The 15,812-nt window shown below is 38.5% G+C and overlaps 1 protein-coding gene across 1 annotated transcript in view; it reads right to left on the bottom strand.

The window, feature by feature from the left end:
- Positions 1-9,848: 9,848 nt before the first annotated feature.
- Positions 9,849-15,812, bottom strand: part of VEZT (vezatin, adherens junctions transmembrane protein) — a 46,486-nt gene continuing 40,522 nt past the window's right edge. Inside the window, exons 12-14 of the mRNA XM_031552150.1 lie at positions 14,877-14,977; positions 14,248-14,455; positions 9,849-11,321 (exon numbers count right to left, since the gene is read on the bottom strand). Of these exons, the coding sequence (XP_031408010.1) occupies positions 10,729-11,321; positions 14,248-14,455; positions 14,877-14,977 (902 nt within the window). The 3' untranslated portion in view covers positions 9,849-10,728. The remainder of the gene's footprint in view (positions 11,322-14,247; positions 14,456-14,876; positions 14,978-15,812) is intronic.

The following is a 15,812-nucleotide window of genomic DNA, read 5'->3' as shown; positions in this document are numbered from 1 at the left end:
ATGTTTTGGCTAAGAGGAGCCAGTCTGTTGCCACTATTTTGGCACTTCTGGAGCATACAGAAAAAGTCTGTTTCTTAGGAAACATACAAATAGACAATGAGAAAAAGTATCTCTTGCAGGGCACCTAAATCCAGTTCCTAGGTTAAAGATCTACCTGCTATTGGTCTTCTGTTATTCTATTCCTAAAGCCCCACGTACAGAGCCACTTACATAATGCTAAAAGGGATTTTGGTAATAATTACCACATGGTTGCACAGCATATAGGTCGCTGAAAGATTATGGGAAGGTGCAGCCAGAAGCATAGGACACCCAGAAAAACATTCTTTCCTCAGTCAGCACTTACACAGGCAGGAGTAACCAGTGCTCATTACTAAAGTGCTTGTACTAACAAGCCAGCAAAATACACTGCAGGAATTAACTATAGCCAAGATCGCTTAAAATCAATTTCATCTTCAGGATGAAAGTGAAATTACAAAGAAACTTCTGCATAAGAGACTGAACAACAGTGCTGATACAGCATTTATGCAGCAATGCTGTAAAAGCATTCCCTCTTCTATTCAATCATTACTAATTGAAGAATAGGCAAACAATACTCATGTCACCTAGACAGCTGTCAGGGATATGAGATAAAGAGAAAGGGTCACACATGCAATAGTGAAACAGACTTTTATTACAGACCCTGAAGAAATAATAGAAACAAAAAATACTTTCACAATGATTAACATTACAATTGAAAAAATGCTTTCTAAAACTGGCGAAGGACCTCAGGTCCTGTTTCATATCCTTGGGAAAAAAGGAATGATGTAAAATGGGAAAGCAAGAGAACGAGAAAGATGAGAACTGGGGAGAATTTCACAGTCAGGCAGCCCTGTCACAATAGAAGGGCAGAAGCCCAGGAATACAAGTGGAACATGTCCTCCTGCTCCTGGCATCCCAGGACTTTAGTTCTCAAAGCCTTAACGTGGACAGCCCGTAGGCTTCAACCTGCTTTAAAGCACTGCTTATCTAAACCTGCTTGAGGCCGATCTCAACAACACTGTGCTTAAAGCAGTGCCAACAACTGGCAGGCTGGGTGCAGAAGAGGCCCCCAGTGGAGCCAAACCAGATGATTTTTCAGTGCCGTCTAAGGAGAGTGACTGACATCATACTCAGCTTTAAAGAAAAAAATACAAAGATAGATTTACATACAGCTTGATACAGCAGCACAGCAGGAATCTTTCTATGGCAATGAAATGTAGCTAAAATATAGCTCTTTTTTTAAGAGCTGCTGAAGACTACCAGTCTGGTGAGTATTTCCTGTCTCCACACTGAAGAGGAATTGTAGATCCTTTCCAGCGTCTGAACTTCAGAGCGTATCATGCGTGAATTCCCTCTGTAGCCCTGCCAGAAGTCTCTTGTTGCAGTTTGTTCTTTCAAACATTTCCTCTTATAGCTTAGCTTTCATTTATTAACCAATTAAAAAGCAGCTTATCAAGATTCTTTCTTTTCCTTTGGTTTTCTTGGAAATCCAGGGTGCCCTTAGGCCTTGTTTTGGGAAATGCTAAGACTTAGGCAGGAAATGCTGAGGAATGTGTATTTGTTCAGAGGCTTAAGGCAGGGCAGATGGGCATACAGGCACTCACAGCAGCTCAAGTACGAAGCCCTGGTAAGAGAAAACTTGGTTAAATAGCTTTTCTAACTAATGATGTAAAAGCAGGGTGCATTTTAAGTAATTCCATGCAGCCTACTTGGTAGAAAGTTCTCTTCCATTAGATAAACAAGAATTAAGCTTTTCTTCTGAGTAACTTGAAAGTTTGATAACACAAAAATACGACTTCTTTGCTAGATGAGACTTTCAGTGTGATACCTGGCAATATACATGTACTATATGAAGCGTGTGTGTTTGTGTGTGTGTACATATATGTGTATAAATCCCTTAGAAACAATCCATTAACGCTGCTCGATAAAAATTCAAAATAGTTTGGATTCAGAGGAAATTCAGTAGCAATTGTGTTCTGAACACATAGGCTCTACGGCAGTGGGAAAGGTTTAAGAACAACTGCTTAGATTTCAGAGCTTCTGGAGCTTCCGGGCAGGCAGCTGTGGGGCCAAAGCACATTGGCACAGCAGCTGAGAGCACGTTCTCTCCCCTGCTGCAGGAAAAAGCAAGTTTATTTAGAGGTATTCCTACTCAGCCCATTCTGTGCTCCCTTCCTGTTGAAAAGAACAGGTAGAGTTCATGTAGTGATGAACATGTTAAAGGATCAGGCTTGCTGGGGAGATGTTACCATCTTATGACCATTGAAGAGTGAGTGCTCTGAAGTCCATAAAGGAATAGGAGGGCCAGGTTGAAATGCAGGTAAAGCTCCCTGGAAGGAAAGTCAGGACAGACAAATTACCAGCCATAAGAATCCTTCTGTTTATGACAAGGAATGCATAGCAGTGCCTCCATGTGGGTTCCTTCTAATCTATCACGTCATCAGGTTTAGACAATTTGTTTAGAAACGAAGTAGAAAAGCGGCCAATTTCCTAAAAAAGTTTGTAGCAGAATGCTGGAAGAAAGCTGCTGCTAAGAGGGACCACTGGAGGAAAGAAAACACCTTGCAAAAGCTAGAACTTTGAAAGATAGCTGCAGGATCATCTCAGCCCCTACTCTGTCATCTCAGCACAACTCTTCCCAGAAGTGGTCAGGCCAGAAGAGCTCTTGCTCTATGCTTTTAAGTATGGTGACTAATGGTTATGCTTCTACAGGGAATATACAACTTGGTGCATTATAGAATAGTAACTAAGGTGGGAAACTGAAAAGAAAAACAAAATACCATCGGTTTGCATGGCCTATGAAGAGGAAAGCTGAGAAAGGAAAATTTGATTGGAATTACATGCCACAGGGATGCTGAAACAGAGCAAGATAGAGACAATAAGCCTCAAATGCTTTTGAAGCTTCTTGGCTCCTGAACAGGTTTCTCTGAGTGCTGTTGCATGATGTACACATATCTCCACAACCTTTGCAGACCTCAAGCAAACGGGTGCAAGCAGACTGTGAGCATTCACTTGGGAATACTAAAAGCCTTCAGAACAATGCCATACCGAGCAGCACAAAAAATCACAGCGTGAACTTGTTTAAATTTGACCACCTGCGACTTTGGATGAAAGATCTCTAGGACAATTAATAGACTTCTGGCTTTTATCCCATATTACATTTAAAGCCTTTTATTTTTATTATTTTTAGAAACACACATCAAATGTTATAAACAATCCTAATTTATGGTGCTTCTATTGAGATCAAATGCATGACTGTTAATAAAGACTACTGAAGAATTATATTAAGTACTAACTCTTTTTTTCTTTTTATTTATATAGGAATGGATGCCTTTTTAGTAGCACAAACTAATGGAAAGTATTGGTCACTCTCTATTTGGAAATTTGAGATTATTTTCATTTCTTATCTGTGCAGCTGGAGAAGGTCGGTCAGGAAGCAGTCTTTAAATATTAAGATTTGTGCACAGGTCAAGTTGACTAATGACAGTTATTTTGGGACCTTATATTAAAATCACCACTATTTCCAAAACACAGCCTGGTGTTTTTTCAGCAAGGCAGAATTACATATAAAAGCCTTTCAGAGTATACTGACTTTGCTATATATATATATATATTTTATATATATATATTATTTCTGTTTTGACTGTAGTACTCCCCATTAGGGTGTCTATCTTCTGTTTCAGTTCTCAAGTCAGCTGGGAAAGTCAGCATGCCCTTCTAGATCTAGTCATAATCACAGAATCATAGAATGGCCTGGGTTGAAAAGGACCACAATGATCATGTAGTTTCAACCCCCCTACTATGTGCAGAGTCGTCAACCACCAGACCAGGCTGCCCAGAGCCACATCCAGCCTGGTCTTGAATGCCTCCAAGGATGGGGCATCCACAACCTCCTTGGGCAACCTGTTCCAGTGCATCTGGAACCCTCTGTGTGAAAAACTTCCTCCTAATATCTAACCTAAACCTCCCCTGTCTCAGTTTAAAACCATTCCTCCTTGTCCTATCACTATCCACCCTCGTAAACAGCCATTCCCCCTCCTGTTTATTCAAGTACTGGAAGGCCACAATGAGGTCTCCCCGGAGCCTTCACTTCTCCAAGCTAAACAAGCCCAGTTCCTTCAACCTTTCTTCATAGGAGAGGTTCTCCAGCCCTCTGATCATCTTAGTGGCCCTCCTCTAGACATTTCAATGCTGAAGAAACAGAAGAATCAAGCTGTGTTACAAATACTCATACAATATATTTTAAAATCTGAAATTTTTAAGAATGGTGGTATAAGGAACAACTGTGGGTGTCACAGGGTTCAAGGTGAAAATAGTAAGGAAAAAAGAAAAGACTCAGATGACAATTTTAATTTTACTCGCAAAAATAATAAGCAGTTCTTAGAGGTCCTATGGGGTACGTGTTGGGTAGCCTAGGCCTGAAGAACAAAATAAAGGAACAAAGCAAGTGAGGAAATTAATGAGTGGCATCGTCCTCAATCAACAGAAAACATGGAGATGAAGTAACACAGGGAGTTGAGTTTTTCCCACCTTAGTACTGACACTAATGATGCAATCTGTGGCACGTAAACCCTGATTTAAATTTGAGCTACAGCATTCCTCCTCATTTCCAAGGTGTGTATTCCTTCCAGCTCCCCTGAGGTGCTACTGGTGCTCTTTCAACCACACTGTGAATTAGCTGAGAGATCCAGCCATACTAAAAGCTAACACTGCAGTACATTTTCAGCCAGCCGGGCTCCTAGATATCTGAGTGGTTGCAAAAGCCAGACTAAAGGAGGCACTGAGATCACCATGGCAGCCTGGGCCTAGATTGGTTTAAACCGCCATAGAACAGCATCTCATAAAGCAGACTGTCTGTGAAGCCTTTGAAGTTCAAATCTGAGGAGGTATAAAGGTCAAAATATGCTGATTGCATAAAATTATTGGTATTTTGGTCCAATTCAACCCTTTTAAAATAAGCCACTTTGTAAAGGAGGAACAAGCCTTTTTCTTCTACTGAATTACAGTCACTGCTCCAAAATCCTGTAGTAATTTCATAAAGTGTGAAATGGGCTAACAGAGCATGTAAGCTGTTGGATCAAATTTTATTCCTACAAACCTGCCAATGACTTAAGAGTTGGCAGTGTGACAGGTTAGGCAGACAATCTAAAACAGTTACATACTGAGTAGCTGTAGCTCAAACTGTATAGTTTTATCTGTACACAAAGAAAAAATTCATGGAAGGCAGATTTAACCCTACCTATGGTCATGCCTTATCATCACAGTTTCATTACCACTTACCTGGTTACTGCACAAAATTTCCAAGTCAAATACAAATTACATATTTTTTTGCATTTAGAATTCAAGGTGGTAGAATAAAAGCACACAGATTAAAGAATTAAATGTAATGAGAATAAAGCACACCTCCAAGCAGTTTGCAAATGAGTCAGAAGCCCTCAGCTTGATCTCCGATACCTACATATTCTCTGTCACATTTTTGTGTGATAATGTATATTGTGATACGTGCCTACTCATCAGAGATCAGAATAGATCTGAAAAGTCAAGCTGGGACTTAAACAAGTGTTGTTTGGCATCTTTAGTTTGTGTGAGACCAGGTGCAGCTGTTGAAAGATCATTTTGATTTAACAACTCCTTGTTTTGTTAGCAAAGAAAAATGCTGTCCAACCAAATCCTGCTGAGAGTGAATAAATATTTCTCCTCCATCAGACCAAATATTTTCATTTATCATCATAGTATCTAGGGATAAAAGATCTGAGAAGATTTTGTTCCTAGATGGACTCAGAACTACTTTAATGGTTGTGTTTTATGGGAGGTGATTTTTACTCCATACTCAGCACTGCTGAGGTTACATCTGGAGTACTGTAGCATACTGTGGCCATTATACACCAAAGCACAGGACAGTTTTCTAAGGAAAGCAATCAAAATGTGGAAAACTTGACCTCTGTGGATGAGCCAGTGTAAGTGGGCTTGCTCAATTAAAAAACAAACAAACATAATATTGACAAAACTTCTAGCTCATAGAAGACCATAAAAAGATGAGCGCATCATGACACTGGAACTAGTAATAATCAACCAAATGTGAGCCTGAGCAAATTTGTTCAATTGTTCGGAAGAAAATTCCATTGTGAGCTGTTAAGCTGACAGCTACCTCCACTGGCTCAAGAACTCCCTGAGACGCAAATAGTTAGGAAGCAGCTCATCACTACATAAGCTCCCTTTTTCCTACCCTTCTCTCAGCATCTGCTATTAGTCCCTGCCACAGATGATATATGAGAATGGCCCAACCCTCTGCACTGATCAAGTGCCTTTCTCATACTCTGCTCATTTTTTTCAGACAAGACACTACAAAAAACCCCCTTTTGTCTTATGAAAATCATTCTTCATTCTAAAGAGTAGTTAACCATAGGAACAAGCCACTTGCAGAGCAACCCTTCACTAAACACTTCAAAAGAAGGCCAGCTTAGTATACTCGAGCCTTTGTTCCTGTTTGAAAAAGAAGGCAGACAACAAGATTACAAAGTTCAGTGTAGGCCACCAACTCTATACAGTCCATCATTTATTCTTATGCTTTAAACTAGCAAAGAGATTAGTAAGACAATTGCAAATTCTGCTGTTCAGATGCACATAAAATTTCCAGTGCTGCAAACATAAATGCATTCAGGGCAAAGTCTGAAATGTTGTTAAAAATGGCCACCCTTCCAAATGTCATCTTGAGGTTTTATAACAAAATGCAAGGCTCAGTGATATCTAGGAACCCTCTGTCAGGAGTAAAACTGCCTTGTTACTGCAATCAGAAGACCTCTCACGTTTGCCAGTCTTGCTTACAATTGACACAGACATATTCCACTCCATCTGAAAGAGTCTGTATTGTCTGTAATTCTCAATATATGCTTCCATTACATCAATGTTACTGTTATGTCACAAAGATATACACTAAAAAAAAAGAATCACTACTGTTTATTATATATCTTTGTCCCCATTTAAGTCTTTACCTCCTACCTGTATCTTTAGCTGTAAACTTATGCTACATAAAAGATGTAGTGGTAGATTGAAATCCAACCTAAGAAGCAAATACCATCTTTGGAATGCCTTCCAGATAGATAGGAAGAAAAGAAATTATTTAATTCTATATCTTGCTTGTTTCTTTACAACTTCACAAAGCTCCTAACTGGGAATGGAATACACAGTTATTGTTAGCTCTGTTCTTCAGAAAGAATTTTGGCTGCGATACCCTTTGGCTTGCTTCATTATTTAGTGTGGATTTCCTGATTAACATATTTCAAAAAAGTTACAAAGCGCTAAGAAATAAATGTTCTGTTTTTACAAAAATCCCTACCTACGCTCATGAGCCAAAGAACACGGAACAGCACTTAGACCTTGACACGCTCAATATATTAACACAACTCTTTAGCTCTAATACATGGTTCAGTGTGTTTACACATTATTTTAAATGCAGTAGTAAATAAAGATTACAAAAAAAAAAAAAATGCTGTCAGGTTCTTAAAGGAATCTACAGCATGTACACTCAGTCCTGTCAGATGACATTATCATAAGGGACTCTGGATCATAACAGACTATATGTAGACAGAACCTAGTTATGAAATAAAAGGAAGCCATGCTTTGTAAGCTGTAGACTGTTAGCCAAATTTTTATGCAGGGAGTATATTCAGTAAATTAAAATAAATGACCTGATGGCAGTTACATATAATGTGATTATGGGGAGAGAAAGCAAGTGAGCACAGATGTTCATTTATACAACTTCTAAGACTGCACTAAGTAAGACCATACAAATCAATTTTCTTGCAGAAAATATATCCGACAAGTAGAAATCAGAGTTTGCTCCAAAAGGCCATACTTTCATACCATTCACAGAGATGAGCATACTCATCTCTAATGTTGAAGTGTAATTTCACAGTACATAGTCTCTGTCAGAAACATAAATGTGAACAATCCTGAGCCTCTTGCAAGTAACACAGTATATGCCAATACAGCTGTTTGAGGGTCAGTGCTGTAATCTGCATAATTGGAATAAGCAACATAAAAGTAAACTCTAAAAAGGCTGGTTTTTTTGGACCAGGTTGACTAAGTAGGCTGATTAATAAGACAGGCACAAAAACTTGTGTTGAACCCATCTGATGGGCGAAAGTGAACAACTAAGGGTAGGTGGGGTTTCTTAGGAGGCCAGTTTCATCACCAAGACCAGCATATTATAAAGCTAGGTCCCAAATGGGCTGGCAAGGTCTGTTTTCCTTCTTTTACTGAGGACTGCAGCAAAGGAATGAAGAACTAGCATCTCTTACAGATGTAAAATCTGAAATCTATTTTAGTAGCATTGCAAAGAACTCATGTGCCTACTGATTTCATCCAAAACTGTGAAAAGAGTTATAACTCATATTCTAAATTTGATTACTTTTCCAAGTTGCTATCACAGCCATCTACACTGTGAACTAAGGTAAGGTGAAAAAAGAATCAGTTTTGGGATACACAGTACCAGATAATAAGATATTGGTAGGTGACCTTGTGGAAAAGCATTAATGGAACATACAGTTAGGCAGTCAGAACAATTAGCTAGGAACAAAAAACTCTGGGCACTTAGTGAAGGATCAAAGATCTCAAGTCAAGGATGAGGAAGACTTATTTTTCAGAAGCATGGGCATTGCTTCAAACACCACTTATCCAAAACAGTTGTTCTAGACTCGATTGCTTACCACAAAGAAAATAAAATAGTCTTTCATCAACTTATTCTAACCTTTATGGGCCTAGAGAAGAATATATCCTGCTACTTAGAGGAGGCTTAGCTTCTGGATGTACTTTGAGAAGCATCTTCCCTAATCCCACTCCCACTTCCAGTCACCCATCCACTCCACTCAGCTTCCAGTTGCACATAATTAGGAGTACAAAATCCAGTGTTATTGGTTAGTGAAGTACGTCAAAACATTCTTTTTTGTCTATGAGGGAGAAGACAGACATTATATTGTGAAAGAATAGCTTAAATCACATACAACCTTCTCCATAAATTGATATTCAACTGTATAGGAACTGTAGATAAAACGTACATACTTGCAGCATTCACAAAAATTACTAGCAGATGGAGAGTGTGGTTGAAAGAAAGCACATTTCCTGACATATGATCAAGAGTCTCATCCTGACCTGCTGACCTTCGTTAGCTTCCCCACTTCTCAAGACAGCACCCTAGGAAAGATACTCCTCTGAACCACTTGCATCTCCACACCCTCTATTCTAAAAAAATCAGCAAGCCTTAAGAGACAATTAATAGGTAACTGCTGAGGCATTCTGTGACTGCAAGTTTATCCACATCCACACTAAGAGGCTGTTCTCTCACCATCAGAGACATGAGCCCTTTGTTCATTTTGTGTCTGAGAGCAAAAGGAAGAGAAGGCAGGAAAACCATTAACCAGCTCCTCGGTGAGGTGACCATTGCCGTATCAACTTGCTGCTTTTCCTAACACCACTGCAGAAAAAACAACAACACACATAATCTCAAATAGAATCACCAAGGTTGGAAAAGATCCTCCAAGATCATCCAAGTCCAACCATCCACCTACCACCAAAACTTCCCCACTAAACCACATCCCTTAGCACAACATCTAAATGGACAGTGACGCTTAGATGTCAGCTAAGTTACAAGATAGACCTTAGAAAATAGGTAATTCTTGTTCTCTCATGGATCTTAATCACACAGATTATAGTCGTTATCTAAGAGAAAAACGAAAGAACATTAGGGAAAAGCAAATACATCATTTAAGGAAAATACTGTGAAAGTTGTCAGAATTTTGCTTCTGGACAAACAGTAATATACAAATCAAACATTATATTAAGGCTCAATTTATAAAAGGTTAACAAAGGATTAATAGCTATTTTACTAAATAGCTATTTAATTCTCACCTATTATCAATCCAACAAATTGCTTCTACTTGTCTATAGTACCTTATATTGATTAGCTCAAAACCCTCCCTAACGCGTACTACACTTTTCTCTAACATGAATTACAACATTTATGAATCATTTATTAACCTTTCATAAAATTCTATAGAAACCTTAACATGAAGTACGACCAACTTCATGCATTTCAGTCCCATGCCCCAGGCCACATAAAATACAAGACCTTTCAAGTTTTTACTTAAGACTCTGTTTTAGCCAGGAGCACCACAAGCCACAGATTCATCAGTGTCTATAGTGGCTCAACCAACTCACTCTGGACATGAGCAGTGGTGGAGGAAGATCACAGGGAACAGTTCAGATTCTTCCAAAACAAATGCCCTGTTTTTTTTTATTGGAACTAACGCTTGATTCCAAGACAACAAAATCGGAAAGCAGAAGACAGTCTGATGTAATTCAATACATTGTTTTCCATTCTTTTTAAAAAAAACAACAACAGCACTTCATGATATAAATAAATAAACCAGAAAACACAAAGGTAATCTCCAAAACTCATCACTAAGATCTTAAAAAGGCAACAGCCAACTGCTTAGTGGTTGCAGCTTAAAGTTATCTTACCTGCAAAGTTTCCACATACTCAGAAGTCCCATTTAGTGTCTCAGACTTAGGGAACAAGACGTATTACATTTAGGTCTCCCAATTTTTTTTTTTTTTCCATTCAGCATTTTTAACTTCAAACCCCCTACATTTAGTTTTTTGTTTTTCTTTTTTCCTACCAAATTGTCTGTTGTTGGTTTTTAAAAGTTCAGATCAGACTTGTACTTTTCCTTCACTCTCAGAGCCACTACCTTCATTCTCAAAATCTTCCATCAGGTCTTCGTGTTCTTGCCCCTTCCCTTCCTCCTTCTCCTCTTCTTCATCCTCATCCTCATCTCCAAAAGTCTGTTCCAGCATTGTAGTAAAAGAGAAAGACCTGGCAGCAGCTTGTGCAGCCAGACCAGATGTGAAGTTAAAATCTGTTGATATGTGAAGCTGAGCCAGCCTATGCTTTATTTTTGAATGCAGTGCATCCACAGAGGGAGGCTGTGAAACTTCTACTCTATCCGTATCGCTTGGCTTGAGATCTTCAACTTCCCCCTCATACCGATAGCACGTTATCTCTTCAGTCTCTGTAGAAATACCTTCTTCAGTAGAACTGTCTCTGTTTCTCTCCATCTCAGGATCTTCATACAAATATTCTGTCCTGCTTTTATCAGCAGCATTCACTTCTGAATTAGAGTCGCTTTCTTCAGATTTATCACAACTTTGGTTGCAGTCCTGCTTTTCTGTATTTGAATTCATGTGTGATTCCAAATTATTTAGGAGCTTCAATGACTCTACAGGAGACAAGGGTTTCACTGCAGCTTAAAAAGGGGAAAAAATGAATTGATAACTGAAAGCAAGCTGCTATGTATAAATAATATTTGTGTCTGAAAAAATGCAAGATTGGAAGTGTCAAAATGGATTAAAAACCAACCAAACAAAACAAAACAGTAACAACGACAACCAACAACAACAACGAAAAAAAAAATCAAAGAAAACCTAAAACAAATTGGTGTTTTCCAGCCACAGAGGTGAAATGAAATGTGATGACTGCTTGTTAGAACTAAGTTTTAAAATGTTTGATATAAAAAGATGGCACAAAACTGATTTTTAACAATGGCATCGAACGTGGATGATGCGTTCCATGATCAAGTTAAAACAGGTAAAATTTCTGCACTGGATACAGATTTGAACTGCCTTTGTTTTAGACAACGGTTTACCTAATCCAATAAAGACAGCTGGTACAGAAAAAAAGTCCTTACACACAATATCTGATCTCACATCACAACATACAAACACAACACGTATTCATACAGCCAGGTAAGATGTCCTCACAAATTAAGTGTGGTTTAATTTAGCCTCTCTTGAAGTTAGTAGCAGCAGCGAGTCCCATTGCCAGCAACGGGATGCTTGCCAGGAAGTCTCTCCTCCCAGTGTTAAGGGTTAGTATAACTTGGTACAATCACTTCTTGAAGAACAGATGTCTCTCTTTTTTAAGATAAACGATACAATGTCCATTTCCAAGTAACAGATTCCCTAAACTGCAGTAGCTCCATTAGAGTAGCAGCACGAACATAAATGAGCGGCAACAGCAGATTCCCAAGTAGCATTTCCCTTTCTAATTCCATTCTGACTTTACCCCTGTAAGCAGAGATGAAAATAACTCTGGGAAATAAGGAAACTTTTCACGGGAAACAAAATGTATGGTATTAGGATTTTTCCATTGCATCCTATTGCAGTCACATTTATTTTAGCTAGTTGAAGGTAGGCGTATCGCTACAGTTGTCACATGGATAATTATTTTCACTAGCACGCAAAGGCTATAAATTAGAATTTGTATTCTATTGTTTTAAAAATTCATATACTGAAGGAGCACTGGACCAGACTCATTTCAATTACTGAGTAGCTGACCTTGTGATGTGCTCTTTGGGCATATCAACGTGCTGGGAGCTGACCTCTTTTATGTAGAAACCAGCCTCTCCCATCAGTGAACCAAAAACCTTAATAAATGGCTTGCTAGGTGCCTTGATTAAAGTCTCAGCATCTCCCAGGGCTTTTTTTTCCCCCCAAAACAACTGCATATTAGTTTCAGAGCTAAAAGGAGACAATATTAATTATTTTCATAAACCATCCTCATATATTCAACTTTTGTACTGTTTAGAAGGAATCTGTGATAATCCTAAGCAGATGAAAGAAATGACACTTTCCTCACTCCCCATTATAAACTTTCTAATCCTAAAAAAAAAAAAAAAAAGTAATATCTCTATGTGAAAAGGAAAGGAACTAGCATGGCCACAAAGGCTTACAATGGAATGGTTACTCAAGATTACAGGAGTTAGCTGACTCTTCCTACAGCTGTTACAGCTGTTCAGCTAAACCAGTCCATGAATTTCTAGAAAGCTATAACCACAAATGACCTAAAGAGATACTAATGTGGATAGGCATCAGCTGCTAGCTTAGGTAAGGAAATTTCCTATGCAAGCTCTCTTGACAAAGAAGTCTTTCTGTAACAGTCACTATATTCATGAAGACTTGAAGCAAGGGTAGGATTTCTCCCTTCTGCTTCCTCTGGGAAGTTGTGTGGTATCCCATCTAACATCAGAAGGATAATACAGAAATCCTACTCTTGAGTAGCCTCTGATGCAATTTGATATCTTTGTTTTTTAACTCATCTAGAAGAGAAGAGCAGCCAATACCAACAGCTGGGAGATTGCTTTTAACATAGTTATAGCTAAGTGGACATAACAAAAAAAGTTGTGATGCTCAGGTATTTTTGTGGGTTTGATATCAATAGAAACCGTCTCAAAATACGTATGGTCTGTTACTGTGCGTTCCCACTAAATTACTGAGAGATGCAATCGATGGCTGTTTTTTTCTGGCAAAAACTGCAGAGGCAGAATCCTTGGAGATGCTGCCAAACTTGAGGGTTGTTTTTCTTAAGCTAGAATATGACAATTTTCAGAGGGCTCCTCCTAACCCGTCCTGAAGAGGAAGGAATGAAAATGGGAAAACGAATGGAAAGAAGAAAATACAAATCACTCCCTATATTAAAGATAATAAATCAGACAGCTCAAGCAGCAAAAGCAGTCAAGCTGCATCCAGACTCAGTGGAACTGAGACTGTTTTGCTGAGGCAAGTAAATTTTCATACTCTTGCTTTCAGGTTCAAATTGCTACAGCTACAAGCAGTCCCCAGAATTAGTAAAGGCTAGTTCGAAAGAACTCCTCCTTCTTAGGCTTTTTTGTTTTTCCATTTTTTTTTGCAAAATATATTCTGTGTGCTTCCTCTCTTACAGAAACAAAAACCTGTCTTAGTCTTTTATGAATCTTTAATTATTTCAAAGTCCAACTCTTCGCTTTAATCTCTCAATTTTTGTTTGTCTGGGATAAATTCTGACGGTTTCTTTAAATTCTGAAAAATATTTATTTATGAACCCCAATTAAAATTCATATTTACAAGAAAGCAATGAGAGAAAGTGTATTTTGCAAGGATTATAGCCTGATAGTTCTCTTTATGCCATGCTTCATATTTTGTGTACTTAATACTTTGGCTCAATGTTCTCGTTTGGAGCCAAATGATTACTACAAAAATTTTAAGAGATGGAATAAAAAAAATGAAGTCACACAGTGCTGTCAAAGACACTGCCATCATTGAGCACTATTTAAATTCTATGACAGTCAGAACTTGATGATAAACAGACACCTACTCTTTTTGAGAAAGGGATTAATTTTCAAAAGCAATGCTTACCATGGTCACTGAATAGGAGCTGTTTCCATTTCTGCCTTTCTGCTTCTGAAGCTTTAAATCCCAGTACAGATTTCAATTCCTGTAATACCCTCTTAGATTCTTCTCTCTCTCGTTTTTGTCTCTCTCTCTCTTCCTGGGAAAAGCAGTCAAAAGCTTCTCTATTATATTCATTGTCCATATCAGAATAATCAACATAGGCTTCCAATTCCTGAAGAAAGAAAAGAAATATTTTACATTTTCCACTTTCAGTATAGACCCTATTCTAGAAGCTAACGCATGATCAAGTGATCTCAACGCAAGTCAACCATAGTAGAAGGATGGAGCCTTGTTTGAGCAGAACCAGTGGATCTGACATTCTTAAGTCCACTCAATGCAAAGTTAACATTACTGCAGCTACCTAAGATTTACTTTGATCAACAAGTATTCCCAAAGAATAGGGAATATCTTCCCATGAAACACAGCAGAAGGAAAATATATCAATTTTTTTCCTCTCTTTTACAAATCCTCTTATGAAATAGCTCCTGACACCAACTTGGCACTTGCTTTGACAAGACGAGACGGTCACTGCACAAGCAACTGAAAAAGGAACAAAGCCCAACTTTTAATTTGAATGACCCTGTTTTTTTTACCTGTTCTTCGGGGATGGGATCTCTGTCTTCTATGTACACAGTAGGCTGTATTAAAGGTACTGAAGTACGCTGTAGGTTATCACAGGAAGCTTCAAGCTTGCCTTCAGGGGAAAGGAAAAAAGATGAAGGAAAAAAAAAAAGAATTCTGAGTGTTGAACGATATTTTTGACTCACTCATGTGATATGACACAGGTTAGAAGAAATTGCTATCAGGTGTATCAAATGCTTTCTTGCATAAACAGTATAGTTATAGTTACCATTTTTAGACAGGAACAATACATCTAGTGAGGATTTGTCCCAAGTTCAGTGCTCTTCAATATTTCCATTGGATGAAAATAAAAAAAGAAAGAAAGAATTTAAGCTCATTAGATCTCCTGACACTGTGATAATCTGCAAGGATACTGAAAAGTAGAATTAAAAAAAAAACTACTGAAAAAACAGAGATGCCCCAGGAAGAACTGGACTGGATACAGCAGTTCAGTGACAGCAGCTGTGACATTTTGTGCTTCTGAATAGTCAACTGCATAAATATATGTTGATTGACTGGGCAACACCACTGAGAAAAGGATCTGAGGAGGCCAGTCAATTATACCCTGCTGTAAGAAAGAAGCCAGACTACATATAAACAGCAGCACAGATTGTTAGACACAGGAAATTACTTTTCTGCTCTGCTTGGCAGTGATCAGCCTGTGAATGGAACATGGTGCTCAGGCTGGGATTCCTCCATTCAATGATACTGCAGACCAGCTAAAGAGTGTCCAGAGAAAAAACAATGGAAATGGTCAGAGGGCTAAATAAAGTATAGCCATTACAGAAGATTCAAAGGATATGGGGGTTAATGTGGAGAAGACAGAAATGTTATTAGCTGTCTTAAAAAATGTAAGAGAAGGCTATGAGGAGGAAATGGATTTCCACTGTGGGTGGTCAAAAGCACTT

The sequence above is a fragment of the Meleagris gallopavo genome, chromosome 1 (genome assembly GCF_000146605.3).
Source record: "Meleagris gallopavo isolate NT-WF06-2002-E0010 breed Aviagen turkey brand Nicholas breeding stock chromosome 1, Turkey_5.1, whole genome shotgun sequence".
In the NCBI taxonomy this organism is placed as follows: Eukaryota; Metazoa; Chordata; class Aves; order Galliformes; family Phasianidae; genus Meleagris; species Meleagris gallopavo.
This window is presented reverse-complemented; position numbering and strand designations above follow the sequence as displayed.